Source organism: Aphis gossypii, chromosome 2 (assembly GCF_020184175.1).
Source record: "Aphis gossypii isolate Hap1 chromosome 2, ASM2018417v2, whole genome shotgun sequence".
Taxonomy (NCBI): domain Eukaryota; kingdom Metazoa; phylum Arthropoda; class Insecta; order Hemiptera; family Aphididae; genus Aphis; species Aphis gossypii.
Window position 1 is genome coordinate 14,495,925 of NC_065531.1, and position 18,828 is coordinate 14,514,752.

The 18,828-nt window shown below is 30.8% G+C and overlaps 3 protein-coding genes across 4 annotated transcripts; 1 reads left to right on the plus strand and 2 right to left on the minus strand.

Moving 5' to 3' along the window:
- The first annotated feature begins 4,017 nt into the window (after window positions 1–4,017).
- LOC114123169 (uncharacterized) lies at window positions 4,018–8,412 on the plus strand. Of its 2 annotated transcripts, XM_027986059.2 has the most exons (4): window positions 4,018–4,375; window positions 4,500–4,636; window positions 4,811–4,886; window positions 6,332–8,412. In XM_027986059.2, exons 2-4 carry the CDS (start codon window positions 4,565–4,567, stop codon window positions 6,700–6,702), a joined length of 519 nt encoding a protein of 172 aa, XP_027841860.2. In that variant the 5' UTR covers window positions 4,018–4,375; window positions 4,500–4,564; the 3' UTR covers window positions 6,703–8,412. The 2 variants fall into 2 exon arrangements, with proteins under 2 accessions (XP_027841860.2, XP_050058266.1); XM_050202309.1 differs by having other exon boundaries at window positions 4,018–4,636.
- Window positions 8,413–10,643: 2,231 nt separating this feature from the next.
- LOC114123158 (uncharacterized) lies at window positions 10,644–13,302 on the minus strand. Its single transcript, XM_050202308.1, has one exon. The coding sequence runs from the start codon at window positions 12,259–12,261 to the stop codon at window positions 11,671–11,673; it is 591 nt and encodes a 196-aa protein (XP_050058265.1). The 5' UTR covers window positions 12,262–13,302; the 3' UTR covers window positions 10,644–11,670.
- On the minus strand, window positions 12,115–18,705 carry LOC114123174 (putative uncharacterized protein DDB_G0282133). Its single transcript, XM_027986064.2, has 3 exons — window positions 18,400–18,705; window positions 13,334–17,454; window positions 12,115–12,237 (listed from the first exon to the last, which is right to left on the minus strand). Exons 1-2 carry the CDS (start codon window positions 18,445–18,447, stop codon window positions 14,113–14,115), a joined length of 3,390 nt encoding a protein of 1,129 aa, XP_027841865.2. The 5' UTR covers window positions 18,448–18,705; the 3' UTR covers window positions 12,115–12,237; window positions 13,334–14,112.
- Window positions 18,706–18,828: the final 123 nt, after the last annotated feature.

The window sequence follows — 18,828 nt, forward strand, 5'->3', positions numbered from 1 at the left end:
TATAAGTAGCTAAGAGTTGAAAATTTAATACAAGGTTTTTCATAAGTTTAACTTACAATTATTATAAAAGAACTTAAATTTTGTTGTATTCAGGCCATTAAAACATAAACCACCTTTTTCACCAACCACTAGAAATTATATCCTAGGCTGACAAATCATCTTCGTTCAGAATCGTTTTTCGTATACAATGATAACTATCATTGGATTCAAATTTAACACTCCTATAATATATAATAATGATCCATACGGCACCTAATGTACAGCAGAGCGGTACTCACTTGCCCACTTTTTATACTTACCTATATCATTCATTAGTATAGTACTATAGTATGCTATTTATTATTATAATATTGTTCTTGTGTACTGCCAGATTATTATATCGTGTAATAATATTATTATTGATATCAATTAAATTAGAAAAACTTTTTTTTCAGTTTGTTTTAAATAATTATCTAATATGAATATGATATATCAACCTATAATATTATTATTATAGGTTTTGTTTTTTTTTTTTTACAGCAAACATATATTTGGATTATTTTATAATGGGGTACCTATAGTTTAAAGGAGTAGATAACAGTTATTATAATATGTCAAATCACAATACTACACCTAAATAATATGACTGCTATTCATATAATTTTTTTTTGAAAATTATATTTTTCAATCGATTTTCAAAGTTTGTAAAACTTAATTAAGCAATTATTTTTGATTGTTGTTAAAATATTTTAAAATATAAAAATCGTACACATGATTGGTCGTAATCATTTTAGTAGGTCATACATTTTTATATATTACATAAAAATAATCTCATATTGGGATATACACATATAGTTATAATAAGAACTACTTATATACCGGGCATCATTGCTAACTTTATGAGCTACGTATTTCGCCTAAATTTATATATTTTTAAAAAAACCAAACCGCTTATGTAGCTTTGTCGATAAAATCTTGTTTCTTAAAAAAAGAAAAAAAATTATCTAAGTATTTAGTATACGTATATTATGTTACTTTGATAAGCTGTCTCGAGTTAAACGTTGACGGTTTGGGTTAAAAATATTATGAGGATAAACGCGGTATACAACATAAAACCACGTCGCACACTCGCACGTTTAATATCTTCAACATTTAATCAGACATAAATGAAATAAAATATTAACTACTTAAAAAAAAATAAATATTTTTATCTTTATTTTCGACCATTTAGTTTAGTTGTTTGGTGGATAATTAATCATTTGTTTAATAATATTACTAATGATAATATACTAGCAATATTAATTATATTATAACATAATTACAAGAAATTATAATCATAATAATGATATGTGCACTTGCTCGTCATTGTAAAATTATTTTATTGAAAATATAGTATTTAGCCATAGAGTTGTTGAATAATATAATATGATTAGTATATTAATTATATTAAAATAAAATCTAAAAGTTACACAATAATTATTATACAATACGAATCATAAAATACTTGAAACCCTCGTTAAATTATTATAATAGGTACCTACTGTTGGGTAAATAATAATAATATTGTTTCATGGTTCGGCGGCTCGTGACTTCATCACAGGCGGCCTTTGGGTGAAGACGATGCCGGTGAGATGCCACAAGGGGCGAATCTGCGGAGAGCATTGCAGGACTGCGGCGCGTTGTGCCTCCGTCCGCTAACGACGCTCTCTTTTTCATCCTGCGGAAATCCCGCCGACCGAGTCTTGACCGTATCGGCCGCATTTGGTTTCGTACGTAGCTCCAAAGTATTATTATTCGCTCGTTCCGTATTTCGTTTTTCCGCTTTCCATCGCCAAAATCGTCGTTTACATATCGTCAAAGCGCAAGACATCGCGCACTAGCTCCAACGCCGTCGACCGTTGGATCCGCGGCCCAAGAAGTCGAGCCTCGCCTTCCGTCGTGACGGTCGGACGCGTCGCGTGTCCTGGTAAACGCGCCCGCGACACTCGTTCGCCCGCAGGACCGATCGCGAAAATGTGTAAAAGTGACCAGTGGCCCACAGAACTTGCTATTTCTCGTTACACCGAATACGCCATCTCCTATTCTCTCTCTTATAGTATTTTGTGTCGTCTCGTACTCTCATCCGAAGTTTTTGTTTATTTTTTATTATTTGTTTTCGAAGCCTATTTTTGGCGACTTTTTTTCTCTTTCATATACGTTTTATACGTCGTGTTTTTGTTTTCTTAATTGAGCCACTTTGGCAAATACCTATATACCTATTATATAAAATGTTTTTTTTTATTTATATTTGTGCCACATTGAGCAATTCATGTTTTTTTTAATTTGTTCTAAAGCCTTTTTTTTGGCAACTTTTTTTTCATTCATATACTTTTTATACGTGTTTTTGGTTTCAAGCCACTTTGGCAAATATATTTAAAAAATGTTTTTTGTTATTTTTTTTTTATTTAATTTTGTACCACATTGAACTATTCATGTTTTTTTATTACCTAGTTAAAAATATTAATAAATTTATTTGTAAAAAAAATTATTATTTATTTATTTTTTATATTATTAAGGACATAACAACAAATTTACGTTCATTAATTATCAAAATAATGACTAATAAAATCGCTAATATATAATATTTATATTTAACAGAAGATTCGTTTATATATTATAGAGTTACATATGAATTTGTTCATAATCGATGCACCCACCTGCATGAGCTATACTATATAATAATATATAGGTACGTATAAGTGTATAACATTTATATATATCAAGAAATATTTGAAACATCGTATACATTATGAATTGTAAGTACAACACCAATTTACGTATATACATGCGATGATTTACTAAGTATATGCTTACTCATTGTTTACTCTAATAATGCATTATATATTTATATATTATAATAATTCATAATCTGATTTATTGACATTTTTTAAGTGTACCTACTTAAACATTTTTTTTAGATACTTTGATTTTTTGTTCTATTTAAGGATTGTTCTGTGACCATATACTCACTCTGTTTTTCAAATGTCAATCACTTTTATTTACTATAAATTGTTAAAAAGAATGTATATATATTTTTTAATATTGATGTTTGTATAATTATTCGAAATTTGTACGATATAGTTCCTTAATTATATTAAATATTATGTTCAAAGGATATAATAATCATGATAATAGGTCAAAAGTCAAGGAGACTTAAGATGATTTAAAAATTATAATAATTAATGAAGCTTTTGTTTATGAAAATTATATCTGATTATAATAATAGTATATACAGGACATAGGCTCTAAGCTTATATTACTCATATTGTACGAATCTATTTATCTAATATTCTATATATAACCAATTAGGATTATTGTCCTTAGTACGTATAGTTTAATAATTCAGAAATGATTCATTAGAATTTTACATTTAGATGCATAAAAATGTTTAAAATGAACATCTATTTAATAAACTACAGCGGTAGCATGTTGAAAAAGTTTTTAGGACCCCATGCAGGTTTTCATTGCAGGAATTTTTATAGATGAGTTGGTGGTTTCTTAACTTATGGTAAGATATAATATAACTATCACTTTATCAATTATTAGTTGTTTTTTTAAATTTATAATTTTGTATAAATTTTGTGGTTGGTAAGGGCGGTAACGTGAGGTGGGTAGGTACTAAAATATGTGTTTTGCATCATGATTTATAAATATTCACCTCGCTATACTACCTATATAGATTTTCAGGAAAAAAATGGATGACTATTAATACTGGAATTAATTTAAACTCTTAAGGATAAAAGAAGGTTGAGCAATGAGCGTCCTTGGAATCCAGTTATCTGCAGGTATAATGCAAAAAAAAAAAATTGAAAATTTCACTTATCGTGTCATGTACTCGTGTTGCATTAAAAACAAGTAAAAATATTTACCTAAATAGCTAGATTTATGGTTTTTTTCTGTACAATTATCTCTTTTTATCAGTCAACATTATAATATATATATATATATATATATATAGCTACGTTTCTGAGCACACAATACACAACACTATTATATTATACATTTTGTATTAAAACGTTATGCGTCCAAAAACAATCGCGTCAAACTGTTGAGTTCTCTCCGCTGACCTTCAAACCGGCGCGTGTTTTAAGTATCTATACTGTCGTTGAAGCTATTATGATAATATTATTAAATTACACGTATAAACCGAGTAAATCCCGAAAAACGTCAAACGATCGTGTGCATATTTTTGATTGCGCATGTTGTGATAATTTGACGCGAATTCGATCCGATCAATAATAATAATAATACACGGCAATATATCGTGCTGGACTTGTATCCAGGATACATGTTATATTATATAAATACGGTCGTCGTACGAAGTTCAGCTCGCACAAGTACCACGCACGTGTAACCTGTACGTATCGATACGATATAATATACTATAAGAAAAAGTGTTTGGAATCAAATTGATATTATTTTGTTTGTATATATTTAATATATTTTTGATGAAACATATCGTTGTACATTATAATATATAGTCGTCGACGAGTTTTTGTCGACGTCGCTGACGAGCTGAGAACATTTTTTTAAATATCTGCAGAAGATGAATTCGCATTACGCGACATTGATCTTCGTATTGGTTTGCTGCTGGGACGGAGTCGGTCGTGTCGTTCGAGTAAGTGGATGTGAAATTATAATTATATAACTTATAAGTTATAAAATAATCTTTATTCCCATAATCTGCATTTTTTACTTAAAACCGTGGGGTAATGGTACGTCGTTTATATAATATGTGTGTGTGTGTGTGCGTATTATGGTTAATTTTAATTTCGTTTTATACTTACATCAGGCAAGCATCATCGACGGAAGCTACTATGGTCCTTATCACCATCGAATCGGCGGAGGTTACTTATACGGCACCACTGGTAAGTACAATCGAATTTTTAAAATCATATTACACGTTTTTGTCAACTTTTATTTATTATACCGACCTCTATTATGTTTACTGTCCAGTAATAGTAATTTTCATTATTTAGGTATTCTTAGTGGTTGGGGTCTGCTAAATATTTGAATTTTTAGATTTTGGATGAATACCCTAAAATAACACATCCTTTGGGAAAAAATTTTAAAAGCATCTAATATTTCTAATGAATTTTTATCACCATTTTTGAAATCACATAACAATCTAACATTATAGGTAGTTGAATATATTATTAATACCATATTTATTTGTTGATTTACAAAAAAAAATTAAAAATAATATTTTATGTGAATGTAATACAAATGCTCATTATAATATGCAATTTCTATGGTACTAGGCAATCAAGAAAAATGGTGTTTTCTTACACGATGTTTACACTGGTTAATATATGAAAATATATTCTATATTCTATATTATTTTTTTTTATTTTTTTTCAATATTCTTATCGCTTTAGATATATTATATAATAACAATCTAAAATATCTATACTTAATATCTGCAGTTATATCTTTAATATGTATTGAGATATACAAAGAAGTCACAAAACTACGTAATATCTCCAATAAGGATAATCATTTTTATTTTTTATAATCAAAACACAACCAGAGATAACTAAAACTAAAATAACGTAAACACAATCATTAGGTAGTATAATCATTATTTTTGGCTACTATTTCATAAAAACGAGCCTTGCAGACTTGCGTAACACACCGAAAAAACAATCCCAATGATATTGATGGCTTCTACCTATGGCTTTTTATATTTTATACACACACACACAAATTTAAATTTACACCTCAGATTTAGGAAAAATTCAATGATATCCGAGTTGAAAGATATGGGTGATATTATATTGATCTAATTGTAAGTAATTATGGTATTCCAACCACCTCTGACTGTATTTTCTTGGTTGGTCTCAGTACACCAAGGCAAGAGAGATGACTTTTTAAAACGTTCATAATTTGCCGATTAATGAAGCTTTTATAACCATAGTCGGGCTGGGTTACGTTGTTTATTCGTAAATATTTTGTAGAAAAAAATTAAAAACCAAAATAATAGTGACCCCTTTACATACACTTTATTTTGTAATATTGGATTGTGACTACATCTAATGTATTATACGTAATCAATAGCATTAAAAAATTTACAACACTAAAATTTATTTTAAATCAGATTGCGTCACTTGTGATTAGTATTGTGTGCTATGGGTTAAAAAAAATATATAACCTTTACACTATGTAAAATAAATAATGAATAGGTATACACGCGACTAAACAAAATATAAAAATTAAGATTAATAACAATTTAATATTGATACAAGTAACCGATACGTTATGATTAAAAAAAAAATATTTTGTTATAACTGTTATGTTTTTTGAAACTCAACAGGCACTTACCACCGAGGACCTCAACAGCATCGCAATATTGGCCTGATCGGTAGCACAACGACCGCCGCCGTAGCGATGCCCCGATACAATAATTATAACAGCGGTCTCCGCCCTTACAAAAACGTCATAATCCCAATGTCTCCGTATTACTGGTCACCACCGAAATTTGGATTGCTAAACCGTGGTAACGACCATTACCGCGGTCGTGGAAGTGTCTCTGTCATCGGAAGGCCACAACAGCAGCTATTCGGTGGATTGATCCCGAAGAATACACGAAAGGTCGTCATCGGCGGGCCCGGCGGACATGTGTCTCAGTCGTTTATCAGACCTAATACTCATTACGGCACGGCGGCATTTACTGTTAAGCATTGACGAACGATGGCTTTTTGAATCCGCTTGAATTCGAATTTCATACAAATTTCTAATTCAATACCATCGGCTGTCTCTTATCAGGATTATTTGGGGTGGTTTATATATACATATAATTTCATTTGACATCGATTTTTTATCTGTCTTCTTATATTTTTTGAACATTGTTAAATAAATGCACACACACACACACATATATAGCACAAATCATATTATTAATATAAATATCAATGACTATGCAATTTAATGTATATAAATACATTAAAAAATATACAGTAGGTATTCAAAATTCAAATCTTCTCTAGTATCTTCAATAATCTTCATAAACGGGACTGATAAGGTCATTAATTTACCTCATTTGAATTAATAAAATAATTAATAGTTCAACGACGAGTGACGTATGTATAAATAATCTGTTATTTTTCTCGGTTAAAATTGGATATTAATTAACAGATTCTTTCTTATACTTGTTTCAGCTACAATCGAATATATCATCATTACAAGTATATGAAACGTTATGATGTTTTTTTTATGAGATATATTTTAGTCCAACGATCTTTGATCAGTTTGTTAAGTTTATCAATCTAAAATAATTAATAATAACTATAAGAAAGCAGGTATACTATTATGATATCGTGTACTGATTTTATGGCTATATTGTGTTATACTTAAGCATACTTATTACTAAAATAAACGAACAGCTATTGAGGTCAATATATGGAATATCAATACGTGGTAGTCGAGTTTTAATAAAATATTTGTGTTTATACTAAACGATTATATTATCAAAACCTTGTATTTAAAAAATATATTAATTGAATTGTATAGATATAGATATAATACAATATCAAACGCACCAAATGAATACAAAGAAGATTTTTATATAAATATATCTAAATTTAATAAAACCTTTGGTGCAAAATGTTTCTGTAGCAATATATTATTTACGTAGGATTTTTAAAATTCATTTTCATGATTATGCTATATCTAATACATTTTAAAATGTATTTAAATCATAAGTTTTAATGATAATTAAATTCTATGATTTTTAGTATTGAAATAGTATTGTTTTGTGTGTTATTGTAAATTATTCTCTATAATAAAACTGTCCACTTGCACAATAGCCATCAGCTTATCGGACGCTATATAAGCCAATGTTAATTAATTGGAAGTGACCGATTTATTGATGTACTAAGATTATTGATTATGTATAGTTGGGAAAATGTAATATTATTACTGTTTATATGTTTTATCAGAACAGAACGTCAACTTTACTAATGTATTACAATTAACTAACACAATTTACTCAGTAATAATTAAAAACACTAACATTTAAACAATAAAAATTTCCATGGTATCATTGGTATCAAACGTGCTGTTCAATTAGCTTGAGCTAGAGAGTAGAGAGCCTATATAATAATATTATATTATTATATAGGATCTCTAGCTTGAGCGTTAAATTGAGAAACAAAATGTGTATTGTATAATAATAAAATTTAGTTTTAACTTTAAACTTTGTAATACAATTTATGAAAAAGTAAAACCAATGAAAATTAATATTTTACAAGACCAAATTTAGTACTAGTGGAATGTACATAAGTTTCAAAGTTGGAAACTTATATCGTTTGAATTTGCAAATAAAAAGGTACACTCATTGCAGTTTTATAATAGTATCTTGATTTATAATCGCATCATTTGGACATGTTCAATTGATAATTGATATTTATGTATAATTTAAATTACAAAAATATTTAAATTAAAATTTTTTTATCATATGGGATGAAAGACACATTATTTTTATACATTACAAATATATATAAGGACATCATGAAACATTTTTTAATTGATTAGCCACCCATTAAAGACACTATCAATTCGACTTTTTTAAAACTTAAATCACAAATCCATTTATATTTTAGATATTTTGAGAGATTTCCGAGAGCACCAAAATTATTTATCAAGGATTTGGATGAGACGAAAGATAGGCATCTCAATAATATAATGTATGTATATAATATTATGCTCATTAAAATATCCAACAAAAATTGTATTTATTAACATATTATATCAAAAACTTGTTTCTTATTTTTAATATACGTACCTATATAGGTACGTCACGCTTTTACACATATTTAATATTTTTCATTAAAAGGTCAAAGAGTAAAAATTTAAAAAATATTTTTAATCCATTAGTCGACATTTTTAAATCATACGGCAGAGATTTGGCTTTTGATTACGACCTTTTAATTTTTTTTTTAATTTTTAGTTATCATAATGTGTAGATATTTATTATATTAGCATTTCGCGCATTGCATATTTGCATACATTATCATATATTAAAAATAATTTATTTTAAACGAATAATATTTTTTAGCTTATATTCGCAGCAAGTATAGCCACGTGTACTATATGTTTGTAATGAACATAGTATATTTTTATGTTATAATCATACTAATTAATATTAGGAACATACGTTAACATAAAATTACGCTTTATGTCGATTAGCTTTTCCTGGAATGATTGTTAAAAAAAAAATGGAAATAACGTGGAAATTTATACGATAACGATATTATATAATATTCAATTAACACGCTTACCTAATAATCTATATAACTAGAAAAGTTCATACAAATTTCGCGACTCGTGGAGTTTTCCTCATTTTGCCGCTATATAATATTTTTATAAAATATCATAGTTACGTACGATGTTTTGTGATAATAGAGAATTTCTCAACAAACACCTTTGCATAATATCAACTATGGTAGATCATTAAAATATTGTAATGTTTTATTATTACGTTATTACACTAATTTATTGTTCGATATACTAATCAGTTTCATTATAAAGTTACAGACATTTATTTTTATTTTTACTACATTAAAAAATTACTCATTTTATTTTGTTATATTTCACATAATTGTAATAATATGTTATTTATCAATTGAATTTTTTTTTCAAGAGGCTGCTGATAGTACGATATAATATAATAATTTATTAATAATGCCTAAGAATAACATCATTTATTATCGTGTAGAACTTCGAACATTAGAATTATATATTAGCATGTATTTTATTAATACTATTATTAATTATTATACTTAATACTTTTATTAATACTTAAAGGTATATCATAATTTATAATATAATAGGTATGATAATAAACATATTACAGTCAATGATGAGTCGACTAGTTTTACTTAATATTTTTTTTGAAATTGGCGACGTTACAGATGTCCTATTGCTACTATGATCAATCGTGCTTGTCCCTTATACATACAAATATTATATAACATATTTAACACATGGATTTTTGATATTATGTATATTATAAGTAGTATATTTTTTTGTCACAGCATTTTAAAAATGGTTTATAATTGGTCGTAAACATAATTAGTTTACAAATCCCCTAATACTTAAGATCTAGATTTTTATTTTGGATATTTTCATTATAACCATGAAAATTGTTTGCTATAATATAATGTGTATAAATTGTAAACAAACGTTTGTTTTCGACGAAAAAAATGTTATGAATTTATTTAAAAGAAAAATTAACAACATCGTCAATAAAAACTCGTACCATCATAACACCATTGTTCTAATTCAGAACAATTGGGTTTTTATCATCCATCTGTCTCCAAATATAATATATATAATGTTATTCTCTATTATATTATTGCTGTTTTGTTAATTTGACACTTATATTACATCATTATTAAGGCTTAATAACTGGTTGCAATATTGTTTCATACGTATAACAAGCGAACACTAAATTTCAGTATTCCCGAATGTTAGCTTGTCTACACTCTACACTATCGTCGAGTTGGAATCAAAAAAAAAAAAAAAACCGTTTAATGTTCATTTAAAAGTAATTTATAGATGTAATTTTAACTTAGAAATATGGATGAAGTAATGAAGTAAAAGTCCAAAACACTTGAAATCGGGTCATTTCTCGATTGTTTTATTTTCAAACAGTAAAGTAATATGAATAAGCTAGTAATGTATACGAAATATAATATTACAAATGTAAATAATTTAAAATAGGAAATAATCGCACAGACCGGGTTAGTATATAAAAAACCAGAAATTATAATAACAATGTGACAACTATTATACATACACCAGAGTGCAGATATAATAATAGTATACTGACTTAAATTAAATGTGCATCGTGGTATATTATATAGTATGACGTATCGAACAAACATCGGGATGTTGATTGTTTTTTCTCTCGAACTTTTCAACATAAACAAAATAATATAATATAGTAAATGCGCCAGTAGTCCGTGCGAATCAGCACGACTTACAGTTCATTCAAAATATTAAAATATTCATATTATACTTTATTCGCCGTGGCCTTCAAGCCGAAAATTAAATAAATAAACGCAAAAATAAATTAAAAGATAAGTTAATTTTTTCCGTTGTACATAATACCTATATATTTTTTGTATATACTCGTACGTTCAAATCTCAGAGTTTAAACTTGAATACAATGTTAAAATGTTAGATAAATTAAAGTTTCGTTCGTGTTGTACCTATAATGTAATTGGCTAGAGCACCGAAACAACTACACCTTTATTATTTTCGTGCAGCAAAAGAAGATTACATTGAAAAAATTAACTTAATCTTTTTGTTTTTACTAAAATATCACTTATAATAAAATGTGTATGTATAAAGCTACCATAAAATACACTTAACTAAAACGTACGTTATACGAACACGTTAATCGCGTTACGCATGTATGTTAACATTAAATATAATTAAAAATTACTAATATATAGGTATATTGAAACTTTTTGAGAGTTGCGAGCGAAAAATAGTTCGTTTTTTTGTAAACTGGCACGACTCCTGAGTATAATATATATATATAGTATTATGTTACTCGAAGAAAGGCCTATATAAAAACAATATTTCGATATATGGTTTGTCCCGCGTGTCATTATGCTCACCCACGTCCACCTCCGAGTTAACATATCACGTTCTCGCGATGTCGCCGCCGATTTCCGGCTCCTCGGTCGTCGTCTTCGCCTCCCGCGCTTCACCGCCGCCACCGGCTTTGTTTTTGGACTTTTTCAGCAGAGCGCGGGGCGTCAACTGAACCGTTTCCAGCAGGCTGACTACGAAATCCGAAAAAGGTCGATAATCGTCGTGCCGCATCGTCGGGCCGGGACGCTTGGCCGCAGCGGCGGCACCGACAGTGGCCGCGTCGCATTTGTGTTGCTGGATGGAGTATCCCTGCAGCCGACGATGTCCGCCACCGTCACCACTCGTACCGCTGGAACCGCCCTTACCACTATCGCCACTGGCACCACCAGCACCGTCCTTGCCACTCGTACCACCGGCACCGCCCTTGCCGCCGGTACCGTTGTCCACGTAATCGGCTGTGGGGACGTTCCAGTCGTCGTCGTCGTCTTCGGTCGGCTTGACCCACTCGCCGTCGTGGCCGATAACCGGCGCAGGATAGTCGGGCATGAAACCGTCGTCGTACTTGTGTCGGCTGATTATCCGATCGGGACCGGTTTCCACGGTGGGGTTGAACGTCTGGAAAATCGATTTTATCACCATGTCCAGACAACAGTTACATCGGCGCTGCGACGTCGTCGTCCGAAAAAAGAAAAAAATTAAAAAAACCCACACATTCCAACAACTAATGCAGTTGTGTTATTACTTATTATATACCTAATAATAATATTAATATACTTATTATGTGCTTTAGTAATTTTAAACAACACGCTTGTGGCCTAATATAGTATAAAAATATCAATGTTTAAAAATTATGTCCCTAATAATTATTCAATTATACGTATTAATTATTTTTTACATTTATAAAATATTTAGCTGATTTATATTAATTTATATTTATATTAATATTAGCTTATCCTGTACGGGATTTTATTTTAGTGACTGCGTGGATAGTAAGTATAAGTACTTTACAAAAGTATATGGATTTTAAATTTGAACTTAAAGGTTAGGTAGCTAAAATCAAAACACCCAATGTTTACAATTAATAAAATGTACGCTGTACATTAAAATTTAATTTTTGATCAATTTGGTAATTTATTACTATGTACATTTGCCACTAAAATGTATTAAATAATATACTATACTGTATTGGTTTACAGTCAGCCTGCACGTGTATGGTGCAGGAAGTGGACTTTGGAACAATGAAATTTCTTGAAGTTAATACTTATATATTACATATTCTTATCACTGAATTATTGTTGAAAACACGGCGAGACTCGTTACGATGGAACTGTGATGGCCTCTTAAATGAGTTTTAATAACCTAAGTTGAAATTAAAAAATTAAAAGCAGTAGGCACCTACTTAATGAAGTATACTGCTACATTTATTTGATATATACATTATAAATACATAACATAACATGTAAATCATGCATTACTACCTCGCTCATTTGTGCAGCGTCTTATAATCGTATAAATATTTAATTTAACGAATGATTTGTAGAAAATAAATGTTTTTTTTTTGTGGTACTAATAAAATTAAAATAGTGCTCATTCTAAGAAATAGCCACGATAGGTACTATTTTTTATCGAATTGGTTAGATATTAATAGATAGACCTCTATGCTAACATGATTATTTATAATTTATATATTATTATGTATAGTAGTACTCACGGGCAAACAAGGTATCATCAGAGCACAGAGTGCGAACATCATATACACTTTCATGGTTAATTCACATATCACATCCGTGATCCAATAGGGTATTTAAACGTTAACTACATTATATTCGTCGGTATGAAACGTTTTTTGACTACCTAAAGTTTACACCTAGGTATTTAATTTAAAAAAAAAAGTATGATGTTTATAAAATATTTGGCGAACGCACGCATTATGCGTATGGTATGTCAAACGTCAATAACCTTCATAGAGATTTCCTTGTTTAGGATACTTTTTTCGTGTCTCGTAAACACTGCAAGAGAAATGCAATATACGAAATAATATAGTTTATATTACTATTACAGATACAGGTGTACATTTAATAACTTAATCATAAAATATTACATATTATTTATATTACTTATGTCTATGCGCCCTATAACGATAATTACTTTTGTGTGCTGAGTTCTAAGATTAATCGTGGAATGTATAATTATTTTAATATAATATGTATAATGTATAGTTATATTGTATACAGCAAACAAGAATATTATTATTATTGCAAGCGGAATATGTGGACCCCTTGAACAGAAAGAGTGCATTTAAATTATATCAGGATTCAGGGATTTGAACAACGGGTGCAAATGGAGAAATAGAAAAAAAGTAAATATAGTATTAAAAATTGAACTGTCTTTAGAAATAAAATCAAAAACTAATAACAGGTTGCGACCGTCGCGTAATAATATACATTATTATAATATTATTTGTAATGTTCTTTCGACAGAAGGAATATTTTAGTACACGATGATGTTTACGATTTTAGTAGCGTTATTGGTCATAGAACCGTTATTCGGCGTTTTAATGATTTCAGTATAGATCGGAGTGGGTTGAGTCGGTTCCGTCGTCCCCGTCGTCGTAATGTCGTACACGTCAGTTGACTCATCGTCGTTGACTTCAGTTTTCGTTTCGGAAATCGTGTCAGGATTTTCCGTTGGTCCGACGTCGTCTGCGTCGGATGCTATTTCCGTTGTTGGAGTCTGAATCGTTTCCGCGGAATTGACCACGCCGGAAGCTTCATTACTTCCGATATAAGTGTCATTGTTTGTTCTACGCGAATTCGATGCGGTCGTATTTTCTACATAATTTGGCGTACTTACTGCCGTGTTTACAGTTTTTGCTGGATTTTGGTAATCGCTGGTATTGGTTATCGTTGGAATTTCATCAGATTCGACCACTGGATTAGAATCGTTTTGAGGGTTGTCAGCTACTATTGCTGTACGGTTCGGATCAGTTATAGTATTATCTCTAACTTCCGTAGTTACGGTATCGTTGTCAGTGTGGTCGGGTTCAAGTTTTTTGTATGCATTATTATTAGTCGAGTCAGTCGTATTCGCAGTAACATTTGATGCTCTTATAGGAGCAGTTGCATTCTTAGTTTCAGTTTGATCGTTGTCGTTTTTCGTTACAGGTATTGTGTTACTTTCATTATCTGGATTAGAACTATTTTGATTATTTTTTGGATCGGTAGTAGTGTTATTTTTAGTTTCCATGGTTACAGTTTTGTCGGGTTCAGGTTTTTTGTATGCATTAGTATTAGTCGAGTCAGTCGTATTCGCAGTAACATTTGATGCACTTATAGGAGCAGTTGCATTCTTAGTTTCAGTTTGATCGTTGTTACCTTTTGTTATAGGTACTGTAATATCTTCAATAACTGGATTAGAACTATTTTGATTATTTTTAGGATCAGTAGTAGTGTTATTTCTAGTTTCTATGGCAACAGCTTCGTCGGGTTTCGGTTTTTTGTATGCATTAGTTGTATTCGAGTCAGTCGTATTCGCATTAACATTTGGTGCATTATTGATTGTAGTCGTGTTGTTGGTTTCAGTTTGGTTATTGTTATTTTGTATTACAGGTGTTGTACTACTTTCACTAATTGGATTAGAACTATTTTGACAATTATTTGGAATACTAGTAGTAGTATTATTTTTGGTTTCTGTTGTTATGGTATTGTTTTTTTCACTTTTCTTATCTGTATGAGTACCATTTAAACAGACTGAATTTTCTACATTGGTCTGTGTTGTATTCGTGATTTGTGTTTGGTTTTTGTCGGTGTTTTTTGTTATAGGTATTTCATTGCTTCCAGTAACTGCGGGACTACAATCATTCTGTTGATCTTTTGAACATTTTTCTGTACGATCCGGGGTTTTAGTACCATCATTATTTTCGTTTTCTATAGTAGTTGTGTTGTTAATTTTTCCAGATGTATTAGTAGTATTTGTAAGTTCTGTGTTGTTCTGGGTAACCATGGTTGTAGTTACAGTTTCTGTTGTTTGGTTTTTGTTATTATTTGTAGTAGCGTTTTTGCTACACATAGTGACAGTTTGATTTTGTGTCGATTCGTTCAAATACGAAGGATCCTTTGAGTCCGACGTATTTTTAATGTCAGTCGTATCGTTTGTTTCATTATTTTTTATAATCGGTTTGCAATCGTTTTCGGTATTCGTTATTAAAATATTGGTGCAATTATTATTTTGCGGGTTCATAATGTTCGTCACATTGGTACTATTCGTTTTATTTATTAGAAGTGGTGAATAGTCACATTCGTTTTGCAATATGATATTTTTTAAATCTCGTATATTAACCGGTTTGTCGGTTATATCGTAAATCAAAGGTTTTTTATTGTTAAGTACGTTTGTGATTTTTATTTCATGCGTCCCCGACGAACTGGTTAGTATTATTCGTATAGTGTCGTTTGAATCCAAGCACGTCGTTTTTTCCATCGCCGACACGGGACCGAAAACAGTGAGTTGCTTATCGGCGGGCTTATCGTCTGCCCGCCGTTTGTCTTTATTTGTCACGTGAATCGAATATCCGGAATAATTTCCGTTGTCGACATTATTCGATTTATTGCAGACTTTATAACCGTCCGGTTGTGCGTTAGTGGCAGCAGTATTCATACACTTTGCAGGATTCCAAGCGAACACCGGCGGATTAAACCGTCTGTACTTACGGTCGCCTGTCGCACTGTCGTCGGGAATACGCACTGCAAAAAGGATATCGTTGAAATGCGACAACAGAACGTTTTTGCACTGACCCACGTCCACCACTACCGTTTTGGGATCGTAATCGTATAATTCCGTCGACTCTTTGACGTCGCACTGGACGAACGGCATGCGTTTTCTGTTCGGGAACACGAAACTGATCATCGTCGGCGTCTTCAGGGCGTCGATCACGTGTCTTACGGTCTGCACGTCCACTAGTTTACCGTCGCGCCACTTGATCTGCCGAATCCTGGGCACCATAGCTGTCGACGGCCTTTGAAAATGTTCCGTGTCCACGGCGTGATACAACGAAAACGGCACTACGTCTCCGGCGTGCGTGATGACGAATGCCGATGGTATCATTTCCGGTAATTCGTCCGCTATGAGCGAACGGTACAGCGAATACTTTCCGCTAACCACGTTGGGCACCATCAACGTTTCCGAACCGGAAGTTATGCCGCTCACTATGTTCCGGTAGTCGTCCATTTCCACCTGGGTGCCGTCGGCTAGCGTCACGTAGTTGGTCAAGTCTACCTCCGACGACGGTTGCGGCGAGTCCTCCAGGTCGTCGCAACCGTGATACCGCAGCGTTTCCTGGAACTGTTTGTACGTCATGTTTTTGTTGTCGAGTATGATTCGGACATCGGATTTTTGGTTTTCCGGTAGATAAGGGCTGATGGTCTTGAATTTTAAGTACGGCATAACTATACCGCTCGGAAGTTCGACCATGGTATTGGTCAACAGGCAAATGTCTCGGTTGCTTGGCGGTACATCGTCGTCGTCCTGCGGACCATCGTAGTTCACCGTGATTTTACCTTGAGACGTCAGTACGATCGGACAAGAGTTTCCAAATCCGTATGGTGATTGTCCGGGACTACTGTGACCTCCATTGTAGTTAATTGTTACTGGTGCTTTGTCTGTGAATATTATCGGCGAACGATCGCCTCTCATGATATTTTCATTCCACCCGTTTGGATATTGGCGTTTGTCGACGTACACTGTTAGTTGCTGCTGTTCTGTAGCATGATGTGTCTGTCTATTATTCGGATTGTGTTCTACGGAATATTTTTCCGGTATGTAAGTTCTGCATTTTACCTGAAATATTTAATTAAAGTTTAGACTTTAAAATCAGAATATTAGCTTTGTTATTCAAATAAAACTGGTGCAATACGTAGTGTATCAACGATAATGTCATCAGTTCGTTCGACTATTTCAAGAATTTAGATTTCATCATAATATAAAAATTACGTTTAAATGTAAAATTTGTAAGTGATTAAATTTTGGTAAAACTGTTACAGATAATGTAGTATTCTACGTATTCTTGCATTAAATGCTTGTAAATATTTTTTATGTTATAAAAAAGAAAAATGTTCATTAATTATAGTTTATTACTTAGGTTTTATCATTTTCAAAATATATTATGCATTAATAAAATGGTTATATAATTGTATTAGTTACATTTTACGTACTATTATTATTGATAATGAAAATTTGGTAACATTTGAAAACTATACACCTAATGTATGATAATTATTAAAAGTTAATTTAATTATCTACCAAGTAACAAACGTTTCAGAAAGTTTGTGAAAGAAATATTTTATGAGATTATATAACAATAAATTTGAGGTAAGTAAATTACTACCGTAATATTATTATTTGAAATTTAAAATATTTAGAATTGACATTTTTTAATATATTTTAAAATAGATATTTCAATAAATTAAATAGTGTCTAGTTTGCTTTTTTGTGAATATCTGTCAATAACTTTAAACCGACTTTTTTTATTAGTTTATCTAATCTAACTCATCTATTTATAATTTTTTTATTAAATGTAATAGGTGAAATCGAAACATTTGTACTTATGATATTATATAATTGTATTACTTTTACTGGGACAGTATTACATGAACATAATATATTATCAACATTTCCCTGAACACTATCTGAATGATGGTTTTTGATGAGTAGTTAGTCATGACTCATTTAAAATTGTACATTTTTTTATACAATATTATGAGTCAGGAATAAATGTACACTTACTTGTGAAAATAATGACGTGGTCGTCAGTATTATCAACTGAAAAATCATAGCAACTTTGAAAGTTCTATGACGCTTCAAAAGTTCCGACAAACGTATAGTAGGATCCAATAATTGCAGTACGGTTCACCGTATAATAGAGTTCTCTTTTTGAAATGGCAACTTCTTGTGCATGGATGTCCTAGTGTGTTTGAACAAGCATAGTGGACACAGTTTATATGCATGTTATATCTTGTCAATACAAAGCCTGCAATTACTATCAATTACGTGTTTCTATAAACATTTCCTTAACCGATACGAATAGATGTAAATACTATATATTTTATTATGTTGTGTGTAACTATATATTATTTATTTGTCATTTGCATTGATAATATAATAAACAATAACGCTACAAAAAACTTAATTTAGTTTTTTACATTTAAATTGTCG